The sequence below is a fragment of the Chelonoidis abingdonii genome, chromosome 20 (genome assembly GCF_003597395.2).
Source record: "Chelonoidis abingdonii isolate Lonesome George chromosome 20, CheloAbing_2.0, whole genome shotgun sequence".
NCBI classification, from domain to species: Eukaryota; Metazoa; Chordata; order Testudines; family Testudinidae; genus Chelonoidis; species Chelonoidis abingdonii.
The window spans coordinates 2,879,692-2,905,323 of record NC_133788.1 but is presented as its reverse complement, the minus strand read 5'-3'; the positions used below and the strand labels follow the sequence as shown (position 1 = coordinate 2,905,323).

Sequence of the window (25,632 nt, the reverse complement as noted above, 5' to 3'; positions counted from 1 at the left end):
TGGGCCAGCTTCCTCCAGGGACGTTGTGGCACCCATCATTTACCCATTGATGGTGGGGTAAACGCACTTGTGAATTTTCTGTAAAAGCAATTCCATGTCAGGCCTAGGGCTGCGACTGAAACACATGACAAGCTTGTTACCATAGAAGTCAGACGGGGCGGACTAGGCTGGGATGTTCCCATCACCACCACCTGATTTCTATGACAAATTTCTGACATATTTCATCCTCTATCTGAGCAGTGCCACACTGCTGATTATGTCACTTGCTATGCCCTTGTGTCTTCCATTTGTCCCACTGATGTTGCATGTTCGCCGAAAAAGCAGCAAAGAGTCCTGTGGCACCTTATAGACTAATGGACGTTTAGGAGCATGAGCTTTCGTGGGTGAATACCCACTTCGTTGGATGCATGTTCCCCGAGTTCCTCTGAAGCTGGGGACCCTGTAGATGACAGTTTCCCCCTTCAGGGACTATATGACAGTGACCACAAGGGACACAAAGGAATTTCTAAATCAATCACCTTTTACTCACAGATAAAGCACTAGGCATCTACAGATCTATGGAAACTAACAAAAACCTGCAAGCAGAATTTTTTTCCCAGTGTTCACACCACTCACAGAGCCCTTTGGGTTTTGATCATTCCTTTCAGGGTCCCAGGACCCTCCTTTCCTTCCCGCCCCTACCTGCCACCCTGTGTACAGCCTCGCCTTCTGGGCCTGATAGCATCTCTCAGAAATTGCTGATGGGAAAGGCTTCCTTTTGTAACGTCCTAGTGCCCACATCAGCTGACTCTCCTCAGTGGCTCCGAGTCCCTGTCAGTTGATACATTACTTGATTACAAACCTACCTGGAAGCTCTGGTTCCCCTAGGAAGTAGGCTGCTCGCTGTCCTCGGGTGCTTCCATTTGATGGGAGAACCACCAGGTAAACCACTCTTGTTGCTCTGTGTTAGCCGTGTGCTAACACTTCCAGGAATCCCAGTCCAAGATGCAGATAAAAAGACAACACTGAAGATACAGTGCAGTTTCCACTCAACATGGCATTCATCAAATGGTGTTTGTAGTTTGATTTAGACATGTACAGACTTAACTAATCCATCACACTAGGTTCACTCCCTGCAGACACGGAGGGGGGATCTGCCCCACTGTGGATTTCTGATGTTTGGGGAAAGCCTCCCTAGCAAGGGCACATAGGCAACCCATACTAATGCTGGGTGGCTGTTTAAGTCCAACCAGCTGCTAAACGGTGTGCAGTGATGCCCCACGCCAGGTCACCTGGGGTGGAAGAAACTCTGGACTCTTGATTTGAAAGCATGAGCTAATGGGCGCCAGAGTTGAGTAGTGGACTTGGGAGATCCTAGGGGCTATACAAGGACATACACATGTGGGCCTTGGTACACTGTGTTAAGGGGAACAGTTGGGTTGGGGAGGGAGAATAGGTTTGTTTAAGGAGCAGTTGACATTCCATGCAAAGCCCTGACCACTGACTGAGACAATTGTGTCTTGGCTGGTTGGGTTCTGTCTTCATCCTCTCTGATTCCGCACAGCTGGGGCCATGTGCATGGGGGCAGGCTACTTCTCTCTCTGCCTGCTGCTCCGACATGAATCCTCAGCCTGAGACACAGTCATCAGTCCGCAGCAGTCGTTATGGTGCCTCACACAGGAGTCTGGGTGAAGAACAGGCGGCAGAGACAGGTTGAACACAGTAGTGTGGATGGGTCCAAATGGCAGCAATTGGGTCCAAGTTCTCCCGAGAGTGGGGATAGGGGGCTGATTTGGTTCATGCCCATCTGTGCTCTTAAGGGATACAGATCCTGTTTCCCCAACCCCGAGCCTTGACTGGCAGAGACCGACACCAGCTATAAGCCCTCCCCAGCTGGGCTTCAGAGATCTCTGACCATCCCCAAACAGTGGGTAGGGTGAGGGGCTCTGGGTGGGGATCTATAGCTTTGTGGGCTCCAGCGGGTCCAGGCTGCTGTCGGGAGCTTGTGTGTGTCGAATCATGGCGGGCGTGGGCAACACGATAGGCAGAGGATTGGTGCCCCGCTCGTGCCAGCACATGTCTATGATGGGGTAGAGCTTGCCCTGAAACTCCGCCTGGAAGGTGTAGATGGGGATGAGCTCGTCGGGGCTGTCGGCATTGTAGAAGGTCAGCTCGCCCTTCTCGTAGTGCAGGTAGACGCCAATGCGCTGGGGCCGGGCTGTGAGTGGCAGCGTGGTGCGGGGGTTGTTGAAGGCCTCGTAGATCTTTCCTTCCTTTAGGCCGATGAGCCACACGCCATGCTCGGGAGACTTGTTCAGCTTGCCCTTGCGGTTAGCGGTGCCCTTGATGATGCCCAGGCGCCAGTGGCTTTTGGTGCCTACGATCACCTCCCAGTAGTGTTTGCCCCAGGAGAAGCCCTTGTTGGCGAGGATGCAGTTGCTGGCGTCAAAGCGCTCAGGGATGCTGCCCCGGCGCTGATAGAGGAGCCTGCTCTGCACCACGGTGTTGTCCTTGGTCAGCTCCAGCAGAGGGTGTCCTGTCACCGGGTCCAGCTTCAGTGTCTCTGGGGCTAAGGAAACACGTGGCAATCAGAAGAACTACAGGACGGGAGACCCAAGTGGCTGAGCCCAGGTGAACCCTGAGCAGCTGTGTCGGTTGGACCAGGACCAAGAGAGCCCTGAACACATACGCAGACCTGGCCAGGTGCAAGTAACCCTGGGAGAGCCCCAAGCAGCCTAATGGGCCGGACCCAGTAGAGCTGGTCTTGTCCACAGGCAGCACCCCAGCTAGGCTCTTGCATAACCAGGAGAGTGACCCATGCAAAGCTTCGCATGGCACATATCTGAGCAGCCCTGCGTGTGTTGGACAGCGTGATGCATGCCAGAGGGAGCGTGTGCACTTGACCACTGCAGGGGACTTACTGTGGGCGGTGCAGTACCTGGCAGGACTCTGCGGAGCAGACGTTTCCATACTGTCATCTTGATGTCATCTTGGTGGAAACCTGGCTTAAAGGAGATGGCGCTGAAGGTCCCTTCAGCTGGGTGCTGGGGGAGAAACTCTGACCTGCAGGGAAAGACACCCCCATGCAGTGGGGTTTAGTGAGAACATTCACAGGCCCTGCTTCTCTCCCCATTGCACACAACTGGCAGAACTCAGAGTCTTCCTGGCTGCACTAGCCTCCATCTGTGAGCTGGATGCCGGGCAGCGGGGGCTTCGCAGCCCCCAGGGCATGGGCAGTAAACCGTGCCAGGTGGAGGGGTGTGGGCACTACGTCACTCCTCTCTAGGAAAGTGGAAACCCTGGGAGCAGAAAGCCTGGTGCCTCGCTGCCAGGCTGCTCCCAGCAGCACTGGAGTTGCTGCCGCACCACTGGCATAGAGAAGGGGTGCAAACCACAGCTGGCATGGGCACAGCCCTTGCTCACCACTAGAGTTGGGGCCAACCCCTCAGTGCCTCCTGCTACCCCCATGAAAGAGCCCTCGCCGTCACCACTCCTAGGAAACATTTCCCCTTCGTGGATTCTAGCCATCCTGGCAGCCCAGCAACTCGAAGGAGGGTCCCAAGGGCAGAAGGTAAGTGCTCACCTGGAGGGGAATGAGCCATAGTTCTGTAAAACACAACACACACAAAGGCAGAGTTAGCGCTGACAGCATCAGCCCTGGGGAATGCTGCAAAGGATTCCTGGCCAGCACTCTCACCCACTGTCCAGCTGCCCCTGGCACTGCCACCACCGCTTCCCGCCCATGCAGGGAGAGTCAATGGAAGCTGCACAGGCTGGGAGTAGGGGGTCTCTGGCAGCCAGGATGGGGCTGAGGGACACAGGGATGGGAGGAATCAACTGCCAGGTGGAGAGAGGCTGGAGAGAGTGCAACAGAACCATAGTTTGTCTAGGCTACTCCACCACGGGCAGCCATGGCACAGTGCCCGTCTCTTGGCTCTCCAAGGTGGCTGCATGGAGGTACCTGGCTCTCTCCTCTCCTGGGGGAGATCTAGCTAGCTGCTCTTCCCACAGAGTGCATGGGGTGCATCTAGCGGTTTCCCAGGTTGCCTTGCAGGACATAGGGCAGTCTCCTCTCCAGAGTTCCCATGGTCATTCCCCTGGCAGACAGACTCACCCGGATGAAATCCAGCTGAGTTTCATTGTTGAGTTTCTCCAGCGAGCTCTCCATCTCCTGCAGCTTGTGCAGGGCATCTGATGTCTGCGTGACCTGGAACTCAATGGAGGCAATGAGGTGGCCAGCCTTCCTCTCAATGCTCCCCAGGAAGCTGGCCTTCTCCTCGTCAATGTATCGGTGCAGCTCCTGGAACTCCTTCCGGATCACCCACTTGAAGACGTCCGACTCATTCTGCAGGGGGACAGCATGTTCTAGAAGCCAGAGGAAAATACCAGGACAAGGCGTGGGGTGGCCTTGCCCGCTCCCTGCTTAGCACAACTCAGTCATTCCACCAGCTTCCAGGGTGTTATGCCTGGTGCAGACCATGGGCCAACTGCAGCCCACCTGCCTTCTACAGCAGGGCACACACCTCCAGAATAGCCCAGTGGTTAGATATCTCACCTGCACGTGGGAGATCCAGGCAAACGGCTATTGGCTATTCTGGGATCAGTGGATCTCTCTTTCTTGGTGACATTTTTTGAAAGTTCCTTGCCTTGATTTTGTCCCAAAACAGAATGCAGAAACTGCCATTTATTTTTTCACAAAATGGAGCTCTTGTTGTGGCCACTCTGACTGCTTAGCACATGGAAATCTGCCCAAAGCTGACTTCCTCTAGCAGGGCAAACATGCCCGGAAGCTATCAGTATTGATCTTGTTGGAGAGCTAGTTCGGGCCAGGATATTTTCACTGGTTATCTCACTTTCAAGGACACTGGGTCAAACCAGCTCTGAACAATGAATTGCCCGGCCTGTCTGTATGCCTGCCAGGAAGTTCAGAGCCACAAGAGGTGGCCCCCTCACCCCTTTGAAAAGCAGGGCTATTTTTAGTCCACACTTTGTGAAGAACAACCCCTGTCTTCTGCTAGCAACAGAAAGCAAGTGTAAAAATGTAGGGTTGGAAAGGATCTCAGGAGGTCATCTGCTCCTTCCCCCTGCCTGAGGCAGGCCCAGGCAACCCTAGCCCAGCCCTGGGAAGCAAGACACTTATTCACTTGCCTCTCGCCCAGCAGGCAGAGGACATGAGACCAAGGAGCTCTGGCATAGTGTAGATTGGTAGGCTGGGACTCTGGGAGGGATGGGGGAACTGCTCCCGGTGTGGGGCAGAGGGCACTCTGGGATTTGATTGTTGTTATTGTTATTATTTAACACTGATATGGCTGGAGAGTCTAATGGCCAATCAGGTCAGGGGCCACTGCGCAGGGTGCTGTACAAACAGATAGCAGTGAAATGTCAGAGGGGTAGCCACTTCCTCAGACGCATGTTTCGTGGGCATTCACCCACGACAGCTCATGCTCCAATACATCTGTTAGTCTTTAAGGTGCCACAGGACTCTGTCGCTTTTTACAGATAGCAGTGACAGTCTCTGCCCTGAGGCGCTTACAGGCTAAAACAAGACATTACAGGGGGATGAGAAACAAGCTGGCCGGGGTGGGAAAGACGGGGTAAGACAACGAATAGGATGGGTGCAATCCTTAGCCAATTGGGAGCAGTAATCAAACTGGGCCTGCTCCCGGGGTGGCACCCAGGAGATTCCCAGGCACAGGCTCCTCTCACAGCTCCCTGCACTCACTGCGATCCGGGTTTTATTGTTAACCAGCTTGCTGATGTGCTCATCCAGCTTCCTCTTGTGTTGCTGGACCTCCGTTATTAGCACTGAAAGCTCCTCCTGCGAAGGCAGAACATACTCCTGTTAGACTGGAGTCTCTATTGCACCCAAGGGAGTAGCCAGGTTGCAGTCACTTGACAGGGGTTTGGCTCTGGGCCCCACACCCCCTCATCTGTGCAGGCCAGCCTGGCCTGAAGGGAACCAGCTCTCCTGGGGTCAGTCATGCTTCATGTTCCCTGGACCACTGGCTTCCCCCCATGGAATACAGGACACGATGAGACCATGTTCTCCTAGGCTCCATAGGGAATTCATTTATCATTCTTTTTCCATCCTGCCTGAGCTCACCTCTAGGCCTCTTTAATGTTGTGTTACCTCGATATTGTTAACCCTAGCCGCTGGGCCAAATTCAGAACTGGGTAATTATGTTCTGTCCATCTAAGATTCTCCCTGTGGGCTCATTTGACATCTAAATTGCTACGCACTGTGAAACAGTTGCTGAATTCCACCCTAGAGGTGGCTGCATTTGAGTGGTGAGCGAACTAGTGTTGTACAGCAAATGCAAAAAGTACAGAACTCTTGCAAGGTTCAGTTTGCACAAGCTCTCGATGAGTCTGGAAATGCAAAAATTTAAGTTCTAAGGGCTACATTCATTGGGCTATTTAGCATGTCTGTACACTAATGTGAGGAGCCTAGGTAACAAAATGGAGGAACTAGAGCTACTGGTGCAGGAAGTGAAACTAGATATTATAGGGATAACAGAAACATGGTGGAATAGTAGTCATGACTGGAGTACAGGTATTGAAGGCTCTGTGCTGTTTAGGAAAGACAGAAGTAAAGGCAAAGGATGGATTGTGGAGTAGCATTGTATATCTAATGGATGGGTTAACTGTAAAGAAAATAAGAAGGGACTGGAATGGATAAGACTGAGTCCTGTCTGGGCAAAAATCACATTGGGAAAGAAAGCTACAGAGCTCCTTCCCTGGATAGTGCTTGGGGTGTGCTACCAGACCCGCCGGGATCTGATTTGGATATGAATAGAGACCTCTTTAAAATGTTTTTTAATGAAGTAAACACTAATGGTGAATGTGTGATCATGGGACAATTTAACTTACCTCAGATAATAGATGGAGGACAATGCTAGTAACAAGTAACAAGGGCTCAGACTTTTCTGGATGTGATAAGCTAGTGGTTCTTCACAAAGCTGAAGAACCACAAGAGGGGATGTCATTTTAGATTTTGTTTGGTGAGATAGTGAGGGACCTCATTAGAGAATGGTTGTAGGAGGACAATCCTTGTTCAAGTGATCAGAGCTAATTCAGAGTTCAAACAGAATAGGAAGGATAAACAAAAATAGATTGGGACTAGGGGTTTTTTAATTTCAAAAAGGGCTAGATCTTTAAAGAATTTAAGGAAAATTAGTGTTAGGGAGTGAGATTTGAGATGGAAGAACTGTGGATTAATGGTGGAGGAGGCCTGGAATTACTTCAAGTCAAAGCTGCCAGAAAACTATCAGAAGCCTGCTCCAAGAAAGGGGAAAAAAATGCATAGGGCGGAGTTGTAACCAAGCGTGATGATGCAAGCATTCTGGAGAGTGATAAGAAAAAGCAGAAGCCTCAAGGATGTGGAAGATGGAGGGATTACAAGACTTACCGTTAGTGAGGTCAGAACATGTAGAGATGAAGTGAGAAAGGCCATAAAGGCATGTAGAGTTGGACCTTGCAAAGGGAAATTGAAAAACCAACAGTAAAAAACGTTCTATAGCTTATAAATAAGAAGAAACTAAGGAAAGAAGTGGGACCATAAACACTGAGGATTAGCAGTGGAGGGTTAAGGAAACCTAGGCAATGTTGCCCAATAATATAAACAAATACTTTGCCTCAGTTCTTATGAGCTATTATTTTGAGGAGCTTAGGGATAAATGGAAGGATTGACAAATTGGAATGAGGATATGCTAGATATTACCACATAGCTCTGTTAGGGTTAGAAGCCAACTTGAACAGCTTAATGGGCAAAATCGGAGGCAGATCATCTTCATCCAAGAAAATATTAAAGGAACTGGCGCAATGAAATTGCAAGCCCAATTAGCAAGAATTTTTAATGAATCAGTAAACTCAGGCGCGCCCGTTTGGTACTGTCTGATTGACACTTTGTTAACATACTCTTGAAGAAATTTTGGGGACAATGCTCAAAATAGACTTAAAGCGGGAAAAAAAACAATGGGTGTAATTTCCGGAGGTAACTATAGGTCCTGTCCAGTTTGACATAACGCTGTGCGTATGTAGGTCTTGGAAAATTTTGAAGAGAAAAGTGTTAAGCGACCATTGAGGCCAATGGTAATTGAGGACAAATTACAACATAGGTTTTTACAAAAGGTAGATTGTGCCAAATCAACCTGATCTCCTTCTTTGAAAGGTGGACAGATTATTAGACAAAGGAAATGCATAATTAATTTACCTCGATTGCAGTAGCATTTGACATGGTTTCACATGGGGAACATTCATTAGCTAAAATTGGGAAAAGATGCGGATCAGATTATGAAATTGAAGGTGATAAGGAATTGGTTAAAGGGGAGATCAACAACGGGTCATTACTGAAGGGTGACCTGTCAGGCTGAGGGAGGTTACTAGTGGATTCCTCAGGTAAAAGAATACAGTTTTGGGACCAATCTTATTTAACCTTTTATATTACTGACCCTTGGACAAAAAGCGGAATGGGCTAATAAAGTTCGGATGACACACAGGGGGGGTAATTGGCTAACACAGAGAAAGGCCAGGATGACCTTGTAAACTTGGAAGTAACAGTAAAGTTATGAAATTGAATAGTGAAAATGCAAGGTCACTGCATTTAGGATTCAATACAGAAATTTTAGTTTATAAATTGGGGAACATCAGTTGGAAGTAATAGAGGATGGAAGGACATCAGAGTATTGGTTGAATCACAGGGCCATATTTGGGGTCGGGAAGGAATTTTCCTCCAGGGCAGATTGGCAGAGGCCCTGGAGGTTTTTCGCCTTCCTCTGCAGTGTGGGGTACAGGTCACTTGCTGGAGGATTCTCTGCAGCTTGAGGTCTTCAAACCACAATTTGAGAACTCAATAACTCAGAGGTTTGTTACAGGAGTGGGTGGGTGAGATTCTGTGGCCTGCATTGTGCAGGAGGTCACACGAGATGATCATAATGGTCCCTTCTGACCTGGAAGTCTATGAGTCTATGAGTCTATGTTCTGTATGTTATATGGGATACAATTTACAACATAAACAGAAATATGTTAAGCTACATATTTAAAAGGATATCAGCAGCTTGAAACCTCATCAGTTTAAAAAAATGAGCTAGAAGCAGTTTCAGGTATGACACCTGCCCCCGAGTCTCTCAGCCAATGTTTGTGGTTGAACAATCACATTGCCCTATTTTGCAAATTCCACTTTTTTTTTTTTAGGTGGACACCAGAGTTAATCACGAGCAACAGACATGCTGTGAAATACGGCAGTACTTATCTACACAGAGTCTGTCTAGACTAGGAAAAGATTCTAGGTTACAATACAACCACCTAACATGACAGTAAGATATTAATAACCTGCGTCTACATTTGGTGGTAAGTGGTGTTTCAAATCATGTTACCCAACTCAATTTTAAAAGCACCTTTTTTTTCTGGTCAAGACAAACCCTGAACATTTAACATTGTTTTAGTTGGCCAAGTATTCTGTCTAGCACAGTAACAGGGAATAACTGGTGAGGTGGTAGCACTGCAGAAAAGGATCAGGGGTTACAGTGGGCCACAAATTGAATATAAGCCAATGTGATGCAGTTGAGAAAAAGGCTAAAATGTCTGGGCTGTATTACCAAAAATGTCCTATGTAAAACATCGAAGGTAATTGTTCTGCTCTGCTCAGCACCAGTGAGTCCTCACCTGGAGTCCTGTGTCCAGGCTTGGGAGCCGCACTTTAGGAAAGATGTGGACAACGTCCAGAGGAAAGCAACAAAAATGATTAGAGATTTAGAAAACCTGATCTATGAGGAAAGGTTAAAAAGGTTGGGTATGTTCAGTCTTGAGAAAAGTAGACTGACAGGGGACCTGACAACAGTTTTCAGATATGTTAAGGGCTGTTATAGAGGACCGTGATCAATTATTTTCTGTGTCCACCGAAGGCCGGACAAGAAGAAATGAGCTTAATCTGCAGCAAGGGAGACTTAGGTTAGCTATTGGGAAAAACTTTCTAGCTCTAAGGATAGTTAGCACTGGACTTGGCTTCCCAGGGATGTTGTAGAATCCCCATCATTGGAGGTTTTGGAGAAGTCTGGCAAACAGCTGTCAGGGCTCTTCTAGGTTTACTTGGTCCTGCCTCTGGGCAGGGGGAAGGACTAGTTGACCTCCTGAGGCTGCTTCCAGTCCTACAGTTTTATGATTGTGTCAATGTAGGCAGGCCCATTATCTCACTTTGACTGGCAATTTACACTCTGTGAATTTGTTTGGTGTGAGTGTTAATCCCTGTTCCGAACTATTAATAATGTTAAAAACAACCAGAGCATGAATCACCGTGTCCTTCCTCTAACCTGATCTGTGGCCACTGCTCACTGCCCTTTCGGTGTGATCTGATGGAGAAAGATTCGGGGGTGTAGCCAGACTGAACAGTATGACATTGATTCAAATGCCACCAGTGGGTGGGTTCTTTTGCAGTAACTCCTCCCCTGTGCTCTGCACCGATGCTGCCTCAGTGGCGTTATTATTCCTCATTTGCACTGGGGGGAGTAGTCAGGATCCAGAGAAGCAGCCTTGAAGCATGTATTCCAGTTCAGGACAGCAGTTAAGCACATTCAGGTTCCTGAACTGGAGCCGCTACCAGAGTAAGAGAGAGGAGAGTTGGTCCTAGAGGTTCTAGTTCTGTCGCAGCCCAGACATACCTTGCTTCTGAACAGGGCCCCGACTCCCCAAAGACCAAACTCAGGGCAGGACACACTTCTCCTGCCTCCCACACCCTATCTGGTGTCAGGAGCGGAAGGAAGCAGGGGCTGAGGCTGTGCTTTTCCACCTACTGGCTGCCACATGATCTGCTGGAAGGGGCCCATTGTTTGCGGCTGCAGCCTAGCCTGGCAGAGTGCTCTGTCCAGCGTCCCTGCTGCTTATCTCAGCTCTTATCAGCCCACTATTTTCCAAGGTGTTTGAACACTGGAGATGAAAGGACCCTGGAGTAAACAGGGAACAAGACTGCCTCTCCCTCCAGCACCCCCGCCTGCCATGCCTCCTGCACTGCCTCCGCAGGCAAACATTAACTCTTGAAACCTCGGGGAGCTGGGTCATGGGCATGGTAGGTTCTAGTCCAGCTCAGGGCTGCACAGAGATTCGGTTCATAAATTAGAGGCCTAAGCAATTGGTTTGCAGAAGCTTTTCCCCGGCCTATTGATCCTTCCAATCAGTAGTGTCAGTGGCTGGAATCTCTGCTCTGATGCTACTGGGTCAAAGCTCACTTGAGCATCAAAGCAGGATGGGTCCAGCGGCACACAGATGATGGGATATGAGGCCTCGCGCCGAGGGCGTGTGTGGGACTGTGGCACACTGAGGCACAGCCGAGCTGGCTCAGGTCTAGCCAGGTCGAAGCCAGTCTGAGGAAGAATAGCAGTGAAACCCTGGCAGCACAGCCGGGTCCTGTACGGGCAGGGCTAGGCCCATGCAACTCTCTGCATTGCCGCAGCTTTGTTAGTATTGTTATTCGAGCTAGCTTTGATCACCCTACTCGCGCTGCAATCACACCTCCTGACGGCAGTGTACAGACCCCGTGGGATACTGCGGCTGTGGGACAAACCCAGCGAGCCCGATACACCGGGATCCAGGATTTATTTCAGCTACCAGCCTGTGCCAGAACTCTTGTCCCGCTCTCACACCCACAGCAGGTCTGGAAGTCCAATCAGGGATGCTCCATTGGCTGTGCTTTTATCACCTGTGTCTTTCCCCAGCAGATGCCATGCCTTGCCGTGTTAGCTGCCCAGGCACTTACCTTCATCCGGCTGTATGCGGTAGAGACAGGCATGATCTTATGCTGACGGTGAGCCCCAATGATGCCGCACAGCCCACAGATCACTTCTTGGTCCTGCTCACAGAAGAGGCTGAGGGGGTTGTGGTGGACAGGGCAGGACTCCTGGTTGGGATCTGAATTGCCCATGGTCCGCAGCGCCTCGATGACGCAGGCCAGCGTGACGTTGGGCAGCAAGGTGCTGCAGTCTACAGCTTGGCGGCACACTGGGCATAGGAGCTGCTGGTCCAGGTTGCACACGAGAGACCCCACGCAGGACTTGCAGAAGGAGTGCCCGCACTGGAGCATCAGGGGCTCCTTTAAGAGCTCCAGGCAGATGGGGCACAGCAACTGGTCCTCCAGCTCACAGAGACTCATCTTCCGAGCCATCCTGCAGCAGGCGTCTGTCCCAGCAGGGTGGCTTGGTCCAGGCTTGAAGGAAGAGCGCCTGGGCTGGAAGACACAGAGTTAATGAGAACAGTTCCTAATGTAACAAGCAGGATGGAAATCTGTCACCCATTGGCTGAGGAGCTGAGGAGGAGCACATCCCTTTGGGGTGTTTCACTGAATAAACCTCCAAACACATCTATCCCATCCACCTGGGATGGGAGATCCCTCCATCGGGCACACATTCCAGTGGTGCTTGTGCCCACTAGTGTCTGTGTGAGGTGTGAGGTGTTGGTTCAACCTATGAAACTGGGAATGGCTTGGGCCCTGCTGACCTTTGACACCCTGCCCCACTGCTGGTGTGATCGCAGGGCAGCTGTGCTCAGCTCCAGTCCGTGGCTTCCCCATTTGCATAGAATAAGGCTGTTCTTGGTAAGATGACATAGACCGAGCTTAGTTCCCCTCTGATGACCAGCTGCAAGGCCGATTGGTTTCCCCAGGAGCGAGAGGGAGTGGAGTGGGGTGTCCCCTGACGGCGGGGACACATCTTTGCTGGCACTGGGATCATTTCTATGGATCTGTTGAATTCTTGTCTCAAATACTGTACATAGAATCATTGAATCATAGCAGGGTAGGACTGGAAGGGACCTGGAGAGATCGTCTAGTCCAGTCCCCTGCACTCATGACAGGACTAGAGTAACATGTGTTAGGAGCATGGGTGGCAGATGAACCGGCAGTAGGGGGAGGCTAGCTCCTCTTCCTCCCTTTCTGACCAAGGCCCCTCCCCTTCTGCCCCAGGCCCTGCCCCTCTCCTTCTTCCCCCTCTCCTGCTGGAGCCCAGAGCATCAGAGCCCCACTGCAGCCGATGCCCCCCAACCCAGGCCAGCATCCCAGTCCCCTGCCCCGACCCCAACCCCCAGCACCGGGTGGGTGGCGCTGCTGCAGTGCCACCAACCCCTACACTGAAATGTGGAGTGAGCAGCACAGCCACAGGGCCCCCGACCGCTGCCACGGAGCACCAGGCAGGCACCAGTCCTAGCCTTCCCAAGTCCCGGCAGGAAGCCATCGAGCCCGTCCCAGCCTGGGCCACGAAAGAGCAGAAACTCACAAGCATTTCTGGGGGCAGAGTGTGGGTGAGGCCACACGGTGCTGCTTTGGGGAGGCTCAGTCTTCCCCAGCCTATGATACCCGCTGCCCATGGTTAGGAGGCCTGGAGTTAATGCATATTGAAATATCAAAATGAATGGAGGAGTCGACACTCAAGAGACAGGACTATAGAACAAACACCCACAGAAATCCTCTGAGAAAAAACTCATTGATTCGTAGCTTCTACACCCACAAGAGACCATTGTGATCATCTAGTCTGACCTCCTGTAAAGCACAGGCCAGAGACCTGCCCCACAATCGTTCCTAGAGCAGATCTGTTACACCTGTTTTCAGAAAAGATTCCCCCACATCTGGGATGACCTCTCCAGACATAGACATTGGCGCAATAACATAACATCCTCCCTTCGAGGTTGGACCATCCCTCAGCTGGAAGTCTTAAAAACACTGCAGAAAATCCATGCTCCATCTATGATTGATCCTTCTCCTTGGCTAGTGAAAGAATGGAGAGCTCATGGGGCCCCTTCCAACTGAGACTGACAGCACCACCTTTAAGCATGTCCTAGTCCAGCCAGAACTTGGCAAACACTCCATGCTGACAGCGTTTCCTGCACCACCCACTAGCTACGCTTTCACTTCTGAGCAAGCTAAGTGAGAAGCTCATCAAGGCTCTCTGTTAATTTCACCTGGATACTTCCAATATTCTGGGCCTTCCCAATCAGGCTTCAGATCAGAGGAAAGAACAGAAATGGCCATGAACATGAGCTATATATCCATTCTCATAGTACAGGATCTCTCCATGTCATTCAGTGTCAATCAATGAAATGCTGATGTCCTGCCTTAGGAGCATAAGCTGAAGTTTGTGGTAAGGCACTGAGGTAGCTACAATCATTCCTCTTGGACCAGAGCCAGAGAGCTGTGATGGGCACCAGCTTCTCCGCCTCCGCTGCAAACTTCCACAATGATCCATCCTCTCTCTCATCCTGCTTAACCGCTGTCGGAGGCTGCTAGGCAAGATTATGTCAATTAGGTTTCTCTGTTGTGCTCCTGGGCACAGGAAATGGGGATTGTGAATCACATGGGTTCAAATGCCAGCACTACACACACAACATGAAGCACGGAGCTTTCCAGCTAATGTGAACAGCACTTTCTCCCAGATCTCTCAATGCTTGGAGAACCTCAGCACTTAGACAAAAAGCAGTGGGCTCAAGCCAAACCCAGCCAAGCTGGAGGTAATGTTGGAAAGGAGGTGGGAGCTTTGCAAAGGACTAACCACTACCATGAAGTCATTCTCATTGAGGGCAGGCTCACTCAGGAAGGTCATTGCCTAAAGAAACCAGTAGGACCACCAACCTCCTTCAGATCTAAGTGGGACTGTCAGACTCATTTCCATGATCTCATCTTCCCACAACAAGTCCTGCAGACCAAAGGGGAAATGGGGAGACACATACAGAAACCTTTCCCTGTAATGGCTTTTCAAACGTGCAACGTGACTCAAACCCCAATGCAAAGAGCGCAGGATAAATGCCAAGAGAGATTGTGCTGGGGACAGTGCCCAAAGAATTAAAATATAATCACAGCTGAAACCAAAAACTAAACACATAATTACAAGATAGTAAATGACTGAAAACACAGATAAAAAGACCAGTCTTGGATGATTTATTGACATGGGGAAAGAGGCTGGAGAAGACAGGTCAGATGAAGCAAGTTCAGTACCTGTTGGCTCCACAGTGCATAGATAGGGGAGGGTTTTCAAAATAAACTCCTCTAAATAAACCTTACAGCCCTCAGTGAGCCCCAGAGCCAGCACTACTCACCTTCCACTGCTCAGCCTTTCTTTTCTTCCGCTACTCACTCCTTCAGAGCTTCAAGGTGCTCTGCAAGAGATCAAACCTTGAGGGGTCTTATTCAGTCTGTGACTGACAGAAAGGTTCAGTCTCCTCAGGCAGGCAGAATCCAGCTAAGTGTGATGAATGATGGACATACAGCTTCCACAGCAGCAAAGCAAGAGTGCCCTGTCACCTCTACTTCTTTTCCTTTTCTTTAAGTCCTACTGAGAGCTTTCCCCCTTGTTTTCTTAAACCTGGCCCACAAACGCACAGAAAGCTGGGACCCACCACAGCCCACAGACATGTGCTAAGAACAAGAGCCTAGCTATCTTCCCGCACACCAATCCAAGGTACTTACCTCATGCTAACACACTACCACACCCCATATTCCACTCCCACTGAGCTCACTGAAAATCAGGTAAACACACACATCATATGACTGAATAGCCAGCCGCGGAAAGCTCCACACTTGATAAGAGAGATTCATATGGTTACTTCAGTCAGCGTATGGCTTCCAAGGAAGTCCTTTAGGACAGTGGTTCTCAGCCAGGGGTATGCCTACCTCTGGGGGTACACAAAGGTGTTCCTGGGGGTATGTCAGTCAATTCTTCTAGAAAGTTGCCTAGTTTTACAAAAGGCTACATAAAAAGCAGTACAAAGCAAAGTCAGTACAAACTAAAATTTCATACAGACCATGGCTTGTTTACACTGCTTTATATCAGTGTTTCTCAACCTAGGGGTTGCGATTTATTTCATAATCATATGCTAAAAATGAGAAAGTATGCAATTTTTCAGTATTAGTGTGGCTGTGACACTTATGTACTTTTATGTCTGATTTTGTAAGCAAGTAGTTTTTAAGTGAGGTGAAACTTGGGGTACAGAAGACAAATCAGCCTCCTGAAAGAGATACAGTAGTCTGGAATAGCTGAGTACCATTGGTTTCGGGCTTTTACATGGATCCAGTCCAACTGGCAGAGTTGCTGGAAACATTTTTTCCGTGAAAAAAACATTTTCACTTGGGTTGAAATTTTCTTTTTTTTCCCTACAAAAATAGAAATTTTTTTTTTCAATGTTTGGTCACATATTTAACCAAAAATTGAAACTTTTACTGAAAACAGTTTAGAAAACCAAAACATTTTCATGGGAATTTTTTTTTGGGGGGGGGGAACCTTTGTGGTAGTTAATGAGAATATTTTGGATGGCATATTAAACCTCATGCCTCAGGGTTTAGACCAATTTCAAACAAAAAAGGATTAGAAGACCCAATGTGTGGGTCAAATTATCCCATATCTGCTACTGAGTAGTTCTTCCAACATCCTCTGAAGCAGATAGTTCTGGCCACTGTCAGAAGAGAGGGACTGCATTGTCCTCATCCAGTCTTGCAATTGCTAGGTTTGTGTGCGACCTTCAGCAAATCATTTGGGTCTCTGTAAAATGGGGTTGATATTTCCCTTCCACAGGGCTGTTATAAGGATAGAGTTTGTTAATGTTTGTGAAGTGCTTGGATACAACAGTGGGGGGCTATAGAGACTCAACAGAGCTAGGGCTCCCCACCAACACCTCTCCTGCAGTTTGGGGGTGCAGGGCCAGGTTTTCCCTTCCTACAGCATCATGGTGAGAAGCGTTTGCTTGTTTCACGGCCTGCAGGAGGTTGTGGGGAGGAAGCAGGGGCCGGAGTGAGGACGGGGGTCGAGCACCACCCTGCACATTGGAAAGTTGGCCCCTGTGGCTGGAGAACCCAGGGAAAAAATTAGCAGGTGCTTAACACCCACTGGCACCAAACACCCCCAGCGCCATTGTCTGCCCCACTGGGGCGCCTCCCCCCGCAGGGCAGGACACAGGTGGGTGCGGGACACCCCACGGCCGCCCACGCCCGCAGCACCGGGCAAAGCAAGTCCTGCACCCCGCAGCTGTACCGCTCGCCCTCCGGCTGGGGGTGCAGGGGCGCTAAGGAAACTACATGTCCCAGCATGCCTCACTTCCCCGGCGGGCGGTACAGGGGTGGGGCGGTCACGTCTCTGCGCTTCCTCCTTGTGATTGGTTGAGACAGGTGATGCGCCGAGCTTTGATTGGCTGCTGGGGAGCCGGGGCGTCCTGAGGCCCAGAAGAGCGGGCACGCGCACGTGCTTGGGCGAGGAAGGGCTCTCGGAGTGTGATTGGCTGGCGCGAGACAGGCGGCCTGAGATGGCGGGGCGCGGCCGCGGGTGGCCGCGGGAGCCGCTCAACGGGCTGCAGGCGCGGGCCGGGCCGGCGCGGTGAGGCGGGGCGGCGAGTGACTGGCTGTGCGCGCCGGGCCGGGCCGCCGGGGGGGGTTCGGATCCGTCGGGCTGCAGCCAGCCGGGCCCCGCCTGTTCCGGCGGGTTTAGTCCCCGCGGGGCCGCCCCGCCAGGCGGGAGGCAAAGCCCGTTAATACTGCAGGGCCGGGTGGTGCCCGGCCGGCAGCCTGCGTGGGCTGGCCAGGGCAGAGCCTGGGGGCGCTGGTAGCAGGGCCGGTGCTTCCATTTAGGTGACCTGGGCGGTCGCCTAGGGTGCAGGGTTTGAGGGGGTGGCAGTTCGGCGGGGGGTTCCTTCCGCGCTGTGGGTCTTGCGTGGCAATTCGGCGGGGGGGTCGTTCCGCGCTATGGGTCTTGGTGGCAATTCGGCGGGGGGGGTCGTTCGCCTATGGGTCGTTCGTGGCGGGGGGGGGGTCTTCTGCACTATGGGCTTTCGGTGGCAATTCGGCGGGGGGGGTCATCTGCTCTGTGGGTCTTCGGTGGCAATTCGGGGGGGGGGTCCTTCGCTCTGTGGGTCTTCGGTGGCAATTTGGCGGGGGGGTCCTTCCGCTCTGTGGGTCTTCGGTGGCAATTTGGGCGGGGGGGTCTTCGCTCTGTGGGTCTTCGGTGCAATTGGGGGGGGGTCCTTCTGCACTATGGGTCTTCGTGGCAGAGGGGGGTCCTTCTGCACTGTGGGTCTTCGGTGGCGGGGGGGGGGTCCATCCGCGCTGTGGGTCTTCGGTGGCAATTAGGCGTGGGGGGGTCCTTCACTCACTCTGGGACCTGCCGCTGAAGTACCCCAGAGACCGGGAGTGTGGGAGGACCCCCGCGCTGCCGAATTGCCGCCGATTGGGAGCATGGAAGGACCCTCGCCTAGGGTGCCAAAAACCCTGGTGCCACTCCTGCTGGTAGGGTGGGGGAGGTGTGAGTTAATAGAGTGTGTAATGTTGCAAATTCAACTAGGTGCATTAGACACTCTGCACGTTGGTTAATATCTGGGTTTTGCCATACATTTTTAGGCAGTGAGTAACGTATCTTGGTGTGAGAAATCCAAGAGCATCTCAGCTGTGTAACCGCTGCGCATGACCTGGAGCATCAGATGGTTCTGTCACATTACAGCTTTGAGGCAGGACTGTGCATATCCTGCAGCGTTTCAGTGCAGCACTTCTGAGCGGAAACTAACCCTCTAATTACAGCTGCAATGTCTTAATTTAATAATGTAGAAGTGCATTGTTAATATCTGATGGCTAAGTGGCCTCATTCTTTTTCCACCGTTCGTAGTCTCCTTACCAGCGGCTGGGCCAACGCATGCAGGATATTACAGGTGACAGAGGGGTGTTAAAGGAGGTTATCCGTGCTGGCACTGGAGAAGTTGTGCCCCAGGATGCTTCTGTGTTAGGTAAAACCGCTCTCTTTGTTGGAGGCCTTTTGCTGGGATTATCTACCAAAGAGCATGTCTGGGTGTGTGTTTTGTTTTTATACTAAGTGAATGTTTCTGCCCACATCTACTTTACAATTTTGACTTTTGCTTAGTGGCTGGTATTCTAGACCAGTGGTATTCAGCCTGTGGTGTACAGACCCCAGGTCTGCAGGCTGTGCCTAAGATTCCCAAAGGGGTCTGCACCTCCATTTGAAATTTTTTAGGGATCCACAAATGAAAAAAGGTTGAAAACCACTGTTGTAGACCACTGGTTCTCAGCCTTTTTGGGCTCAGGACCCATTTGTAATTGTTGATGGCCTGTCACAATCCAGTAAATAGGCTGATGGGGGGGGTGTTGGATTCTGCCCCAAGGGGAAGCCCTGGGGGCGGGTTCCAGAGCTACCCCACATTCATCCTCCAGTGATGGCTCCTGCAGCTCTGGTGCCATGGGGCTGGCTGGGTTCTGCTCCCTGCTTTGTATGTTGCAACCTCCAGGGTTGCAGTGCCACTCAGGCGTGGCCCTGGCTGGCTAGGCTGTATTTGTGAGAGTGGTGTTGCAACCTGGTACATGGGGTTGTAGCGCCACTCAAACTTGTCCCGGCTAGTCTCGTATTATGATAGAAGGGCAGCTGGGTCAAACCAGAGTGGCACTGCAACCCCAGAGTTCGCAATGCCCAGAGCAGGGAGCTGAGCAGCTCCAGGAGACCAAAGCCGCAAGAGTTGCCACATGACTCTTTGAAATGTTCTGGTGATCCAAGTTTGGGTTGCAGCCCATGGGGTTGAGAAATCTTGTCTTAGCCCTCGGGTGACTGTGCTGCTTTGCCGCACATGTGAATAAATGGAGGTAGTAGGTGATGTATCGGGTTTGTTCTAGGATTCTCTAGTCCCCTTCGTGTCTTGGAACACTTACAGTATATCAGTCTGAATTCAGTTTTATCACAGACTCCCGGGAGATGCCAAAGATGTTACATAAAAGAGCTTTAACTGTAATTTGCTATAGAGAGCAATATGCCTTGCCATATCTGCTTGATTTTTATTTAAATAATAATATAATAAGAATATTTAAGAATGTCTTGTTCATGATTGCTGGTTTAGGCTGTTCTTAAGCTGCTTACTTCAAAAAATCAGTCTCAGTAAAATATGGGTTGTATTGCTTAAGGAAATCTGTAAAAGGAATCCCACCTCTTTTTTGTAAAAGCTGTAGGTTTTAATTAGGTTCATGTTCAGTCAGCTGATCCCAGCCCTGCAATGAGATCTGCGCAAGTTGGTCTCACTCTCATTGCAGAATCTGTACTTTTGGTGAGTATTTGTGGCTGTCCAGAAGTACGACACTTGTGAACCTGAGGTGACTGCTCTTTATAATGTACATTGTGGAAGAGTTAGGCTCAAATTTGACTGAAAGCTGAAATGTTTATTGGCTGGAGAGTATCTTCTAGTATTGCAGTGGCTTATAGAGCTTTTCTTTCTCGGCATCATAAACGCACTAACATATCTTTATAGTATCTTTGTTTGTCAGCTTCTGGGACAGCAATCAGAGGGAGTTACAAGTTAACAAACTCTGTTCCAAGCGCTGTCATCAAAATGCGCTGTACAATAGATGAAATGAAGAGGTATGGTGATTTTTAAGAAATGCAGGAAGCATTTCACTGCTAGATTGAGCCTAGGTCAGTATTGGCTGAAAGCTGTTTCAGTTTGATGGTAGTTTGCCTTTTGTGACATGACTCATAGATTGGTCCCCTCTGGTTTTCATTCTGATCATCAGGTCTGACCTCGTGCACATTGCAGGCCACAGAACCTCACCCACCTGCCCCTGTAATAGACCCCAAAACTCTGGCTGAGTTACTGAAGTCCTCAAATCATGACTAAAGACTTCAGGTTACAGCAAACCCACCATTTGCACTAGTTTAAACCTGCAAGTGAGCTGTACCCTAGTCTGCAGAGGAAGGCAAAACACTCCCTGAGTCTCTGCCAATCTGACCCACAGGAAAACTCCTTCCTGACCCCCAATCTGGCCATCAGTTAGACCCCGAGCATGTGGGCGAGACCCACCAGCCAGACACCTGGGAAAAAGATCTAGAGTAACTCAGAGCCTTTCCCATCACCGGACATTGGAGATATTTGCTACTAGCAGTCACAGATCAGCTGTGTGCCATTGTAGGCAGTCCCATCAGACCATCCCCTCTCTACGTTTATTAAACCAAGTGCGTGTCTTCACATCAGTGCTATAATGTGGCTGTGTAGTCGTGGCGCTCCCAGTGCTATTAAAACCCCACCTCCACGAGTGATGTAGCTACCAGTGCTGGTGCAGGACTCTTCTTTGAGTTTCAGATCACCTGGTTAAAGCAGGGTAGGCTCTTGGCATGCTTCCTGTTTTTCCTATACAGTGGGATAGTTTGCTCTTGTGTCCTTAGCATCTCTTTGAAAAACTGCTAATTCTCTTCAACTGCTTTTCTCCTTCGACTTGCTGCCCTTGGGATCTTACCTACGAACTTCCTGAGTTTGCTAGTCAGCCTTCTTGAAATCCATTATCTTCTGCTGTTTTCCCTTCTGCTATTCCTTAGAATTATGAACTTCGTGATTACTTTCACTTAAGCCGCCTTCCACTCTCAAATTCTCAAACAGTTCCCCCCCATTTGTCAAAATCAAATCTAGAGCAGCCTCTCCCCTAGTAGCTTTCTCCACCTTCCAAAATAAAAAATTGACTGCAGTGCATTCCAATAATCTGTGCACTGCTGTATTTTTTCCAAGCAGATGTCTGAGTAGTGAAGTCCCTGATCAGCACCAAGTCCTGTGCTTGTGTTCCCATTGATATTGTGCTTAACTCCTCTCCCTCCCTGGTATTTGTCTCTCTGATGTATTTATAGAGAGCAATCATACCTTTCCTCAGCCTTAGTTTGGATAGGCTAAACAAGCCAAGGTCTTCGAGTCTCCTCTTGTAAGGCAGGTTTTCCATTCCTCTGGTCATCCCAGTAGCCCTTCTCTGCACTTGTTCCAGTTTGAGTTCATCTCTCTTGAACATGGGAGACCAGACATGAGATTGGCTTTAGTCCTATGCTAATTGTGCTGATCGTCTTTGTGGTATGTATTAGCGTTCCCAGCAGACAGTCTCAGCAGAGCTCTGAGTAAGGGGCCCACTCTTGAGAGTTGGTTCCTTTGTGTCAGCTGTTGCTGTATGCTCTGTATCTAATCTGCCAAGATAGACCAAGGATTTTTTGTTTCTAGTACTTCCCATCTGCCCATCTTTTCCCAGTACTAAATGCACACACACATTTGCTAGATAGAAAATGACAAACTGGTAGACAGAGTTGTATTGTAAAAAGTTGTAGGCAGTGTTGAGTGAAGTTGACACTGTACTAATTTGATGGCAGAGAGATCCTGGAGTGAGTAGTCTGTGCTCCCTCTGCTGTTTGGCAGCCCATGGAAAAGCAGAACAAAAGAGCTGTACCCCGTGTGAGTGGTTAGCAGTTGTATCACTGAAGAAGTGACAGTTTTTTTGAGTATTTTGTAACTGAAGTTCTCTAACATTTCCTGCCCTTCTCCCTTTGTATTGGAACTCTTGCAGTGAAATATTCTGGGTACCTGGAATACATGGATAAGCCCTTTGACACAAACTGGTACAGGAGGAATCCTCGGCTGATGAAACTCGGAGAAGGTAAATTCAGACTGAAGAACTAGTACTGAAGGTACAAGGTTGTAAGGACCCTGCCCCTTCTACAGCACTCTGGCCCTGGCTGTGTTAATACCTTAAAGCCTGGTATAGGTTGTGTGCTTTCATAATGCCATATGTTCTAAGGGTTGGGATTACAGGCTACCACTGCGCCTTTGCCTCCTGCTTCCAGGGATGACTGAAAGCTGTTTTCCCCCTCCTGGCTATGGGTTCAGAAGGGACAATGTAAGCTACCTGCGAGTTGAAGAATTTGGCTGTATTTTGTGGCTCAAAGTGAATACTTGCTTTGAGTGCTTAACACATTAGCCTTGCAGCGTATGCAATATTTTAAACACTCCTTACATTCTAAAGCTGGAGGCAGAGAACATAAGAACAGCCATATTGGGTCAGACCCCAGGTCCATCTAGCCCAGTATGCTGTCTCCTGACAGCAGCCAATGGCTGGTGCCCCAGAGGGAATGAACAGAACAGGTGATCATCAAGTGATCCATCCCCTGTCACCCATTCCCAGCTTCTGGCAAACAGAGGCTGGGGACACCATCCCTGTCCATCCTGGCTGATAGCCATTGATGGACCTGTTCTCCATGAACTTATCTAGTTCTTTTTAAAACCCTGTTAGAATCTTTTCCTTCACAACATCCTCTGGCAAGGGATTCCACAGGCTGACTCTGTGTTGTGTGAAAAAAATACTTCCTTTTGTTTTAAGCCTGCTGCCTGTTAATTTCATTTAGTGACTCCTAGTTCTTGTATTATGAGAAGGAGTAAATAACACTTCCTTATTTACTTTCTCCACTCATGATTTTATAGACCTTTATCATATCCTCCCTTAGTCATCTCTTTTCCAAGCTACAAAGTCCCAGTCTTATTAATTGCTCCTCATATGGAAGCCGTTCCCAAACACCTAATAATTTTTGTTGACCTTTTCTGAATCTTTTCCAGTTCCAATATATCTTTTTTGAGATGAGGTGACCACATCTGTATGCAGTATTCGAGATATGGGCATACCACTGATCTATATAGAGGAAATGAGATTTTTCTGTCTTATCTACCCCTTTCTTAATGATTCCCAACATTGTTTGCTTTTTTTTGACTGCCGCTGCACATCGAGTCGATGTTTTCAGAGAACTATCCACAGTGACTCCAAGATCTCTCTCTTGAGTGGTAACAGCTAATTTAGATGCCATCATTTTATATGTCTAGTTGGGATTATGTTTTCTGATGTGCATTACTTTGGATTTATCACCATTGAGACTGAATACCAGCATCTGCCAGGCTACCGGAATATGGGTGGTTCATTTTTGTGATCCATGGTGCATGCTGTGCTGCTGGTTGTGTATAAAATTGCCATTGCTGGTTAAGAATTGGCAGTCATAAATGCTGAAAATTGGAAAAGCTAAAGGTTGCAAACCAGATTTTAAGAGACATCGGTCTTTCAGGTTAAGGTTTTTGAGGCCCACTTCTTAAAAGTTCCACTTCTTGTTTTGCCAGAGATTACACTTCAGGGCATGGAGATTGGCCTGCTGACCATGAAGAAGGGAGAGTTGGCAAGATTTCTCTTCACACCAAGTTATGCCTATGGGGCATTGGGCTGTCCTCCTTTGATTCCCCCTAATGCCACAGTCTTGTTTGAGATGGAGCTTCTGGACTTTCTAGACTCGGCTGAGTGTGACAGATTCTTTGATTTGATTCCTGTGAGTTAGTTACACAAGTAGCTTTGAGCCATAAACACCGAATTTTAAGTCTTTGTTCTTTACTGTCTTCCCTGTTATGTGTGCCTGTTGCTGCAGTATTAGGATGATTTCAGATACTCTTGTTCAAAATAGCTTCCAGCAAATAGCACCTGTAGTACATTTGTGTGAAGGGGCTCGATGTCCTTGTTCATGCCTCTACCTACATACTTGTAAAACGACAGCACAGTTATGCTTGCACCACGCTGTCTGTATCTCACTCCTTGCAGTGCCCCATGTGCCAAGCTGTGGAACTTGCAAAGAAAATAAAACATGCAGAGATGCTTAATGTGACTTAAAAATGCTGTTCCAGCCCGGTGAAGTCAGTGGGGCTACATCTGTTTACAACTAGTTGAAGATTTGGCCCTGAAACCTTCCAGATTTCCTTCACAGTTGAAACTTCCCTTCTTCCCAGCTTGTGTCAAGAACATTTCAAAGTGTAAATTTAAAGAAAATAGATTCTTGGGAGAAGCATTAAAACAAACTGAAGCTGTAGTTCTTAAAACTGCTTTGCATGTTTTCAAGTAAACATGTTTCCTGTTCATACCATAACTCAGAGTGTGACCCAGGGGAGAAGCCAGTCAGTGTGGGATTTTGTTGTTTCCAGTGAGTCCTACAAGAACCTTGAAGTGTAGCTCCATCTAGTGAAACTGAATATATGTAAAACAGCTCAAGGATGTAACTCGCAGCCCACGTAGGAAATTCTTATCAATATTTGTTAGGTTGGGACGGTATTTTCTTTGCTCCTGAGCTGACCTTTACGAGGATGGCTTCCATTCCTAAAGATAGTCCTTTGTCGCTACAGTCCTCCTGTGTCTTTTGTGCAGCCGTTCATATACCAACTCTGTATATGTTAGACTTTGGAATGTTACTCCCTTGTCTGACCACTTGGAAGTGCAATAGGTACTTGTCTCAGCATTCCTATTTTGTGTCTACTAATCAGCTGAATTTTGGCTTCTGTACACAGGAGCAGCAGGATACGTTCCCACTACAGAAGGTGTTGAAAGTAGCAAGCACAGAGAGGGAGTTTGGCAATTACCTCTTCCGCCAGAAGCGCTTCATGGATGCCAGAGAGAGATACAAGCGGGTAATAAAACCAGAATGACAGGGTTATGCAGTCTATAGAAGATAGTAAGTGACAACTAAGCATTAGCTGGAAGCACAAAGTGGAAAACAGTTTAGAGAACAATTACCCTCTAGCATAATACAGTGGGAAACACAATTAAGCTAAAGTTTGTTTGTTTTTTTAATTTTGTTAGAAGTTGATGATTTAAGGACAGTATTAAGCAGCTGTCTTTGTATGCTCTGCCAAGTATGTGTTGAGCAGCAATGAAAGGAAATCCAGGTTGGTACTAGTATGTGAACCTGCTTCCCCCACATGGACACCTTGCTGGTCCCAGTTAGTATAGGCAAGGAAGTGTACAGATGGGTTGGTGTACTTGGAATACATCTCAAGTTCTAGAAATGGCTTTGAACATATTTCCTTCAACTGCGACAGTCACGTAGC

The 25,632-nt window shown here is 49.1% G+C and overlaps 2 protein-coding genes across 2 annotated transcripts in view; one reads left to right on the top strand and one right to left on the bottom strand.

Moving 5' to 3' along the window:
- Nucleotides 1–550: 550 nt before the first annotated feature.
- On the bottom strand, nt 551–15,379 carry TRIM50 (tripartite motif containing 50). The gene is made up of 7 exons (XM_032789690.2): nt 15,049–15,379; nt 11,726–12,193; nt 5,702–5,797; nt 4,094–4,324; nt 3,563–3,585; nt 2,918–3,042; nt 551–2,548 (listed from the first exon to the last, which is right to left on the bottom strand). The coding sequence occupies exons 2-7, from the start codon at nt 12,128–12,130 to the stop codon at nt 1,938–1,940; spliced, it is 1,491 nt and encodes a 496-aa protein (XP_032645581.1). The 5' UTR covers nt 12,131–12,193; nt 15,049–15,379; the 3' UTR covers nt 551–1,937.
- A 3,114-nt stretch (nt 15,380–18,493) lies between these two features.
- FKBP6 (FKBP prolyl isomerase family member 6 (inactive)) overlaps nt 18,494–25,632 on the top strand; it is a 45,608-nt gene continuing 38,469 nt past the window's right edge. The window contains exons 1-4 of the mRNA XM_075059560.1: nt 18,494–18,711; nt 22,295–22,384; nt 23,887–24,089; nt 25,093–25,212. Of these exons, the coding sequence (XP_074915661.1) occupies nt 18,621–18,711; nt 22,295–22,384; nt 23,887–24,089; nt 25,093–25,212 (504 nt within the window). The 5' untranslated portion in view covers nt 18,494–18,620. The remainder of the gene's footprint in view (nt 18,712–22,294; nt 22,385–23,886; nt 24,090–25,092; nt 25,213–25,632) is intronic.

Coding starts and splice junctions, on each gene's coding strand:
- TRIM50 (XM_032789690.2), bottom strand. CDS start 12,130: ATGGCTCGGAAGATGAGTCTCTGTGAGCTGGAGGACCAGTTGCTGTGC. Junction 5,798..11,725: donor CCGCATACAGCCGGATGAAG/GTAAGTGCCTGG, acceptor CTGCCTTCGCAG/GAGGAGCTTTCAGTGCTAAT. Junction 2,549..2,917: donor GCTCCGCAGAGTCCTGCCAG/GTACTGCACCGC, acceptor GTGTTTCCTTAG/CCCCAGAGACACTGAAGCTG.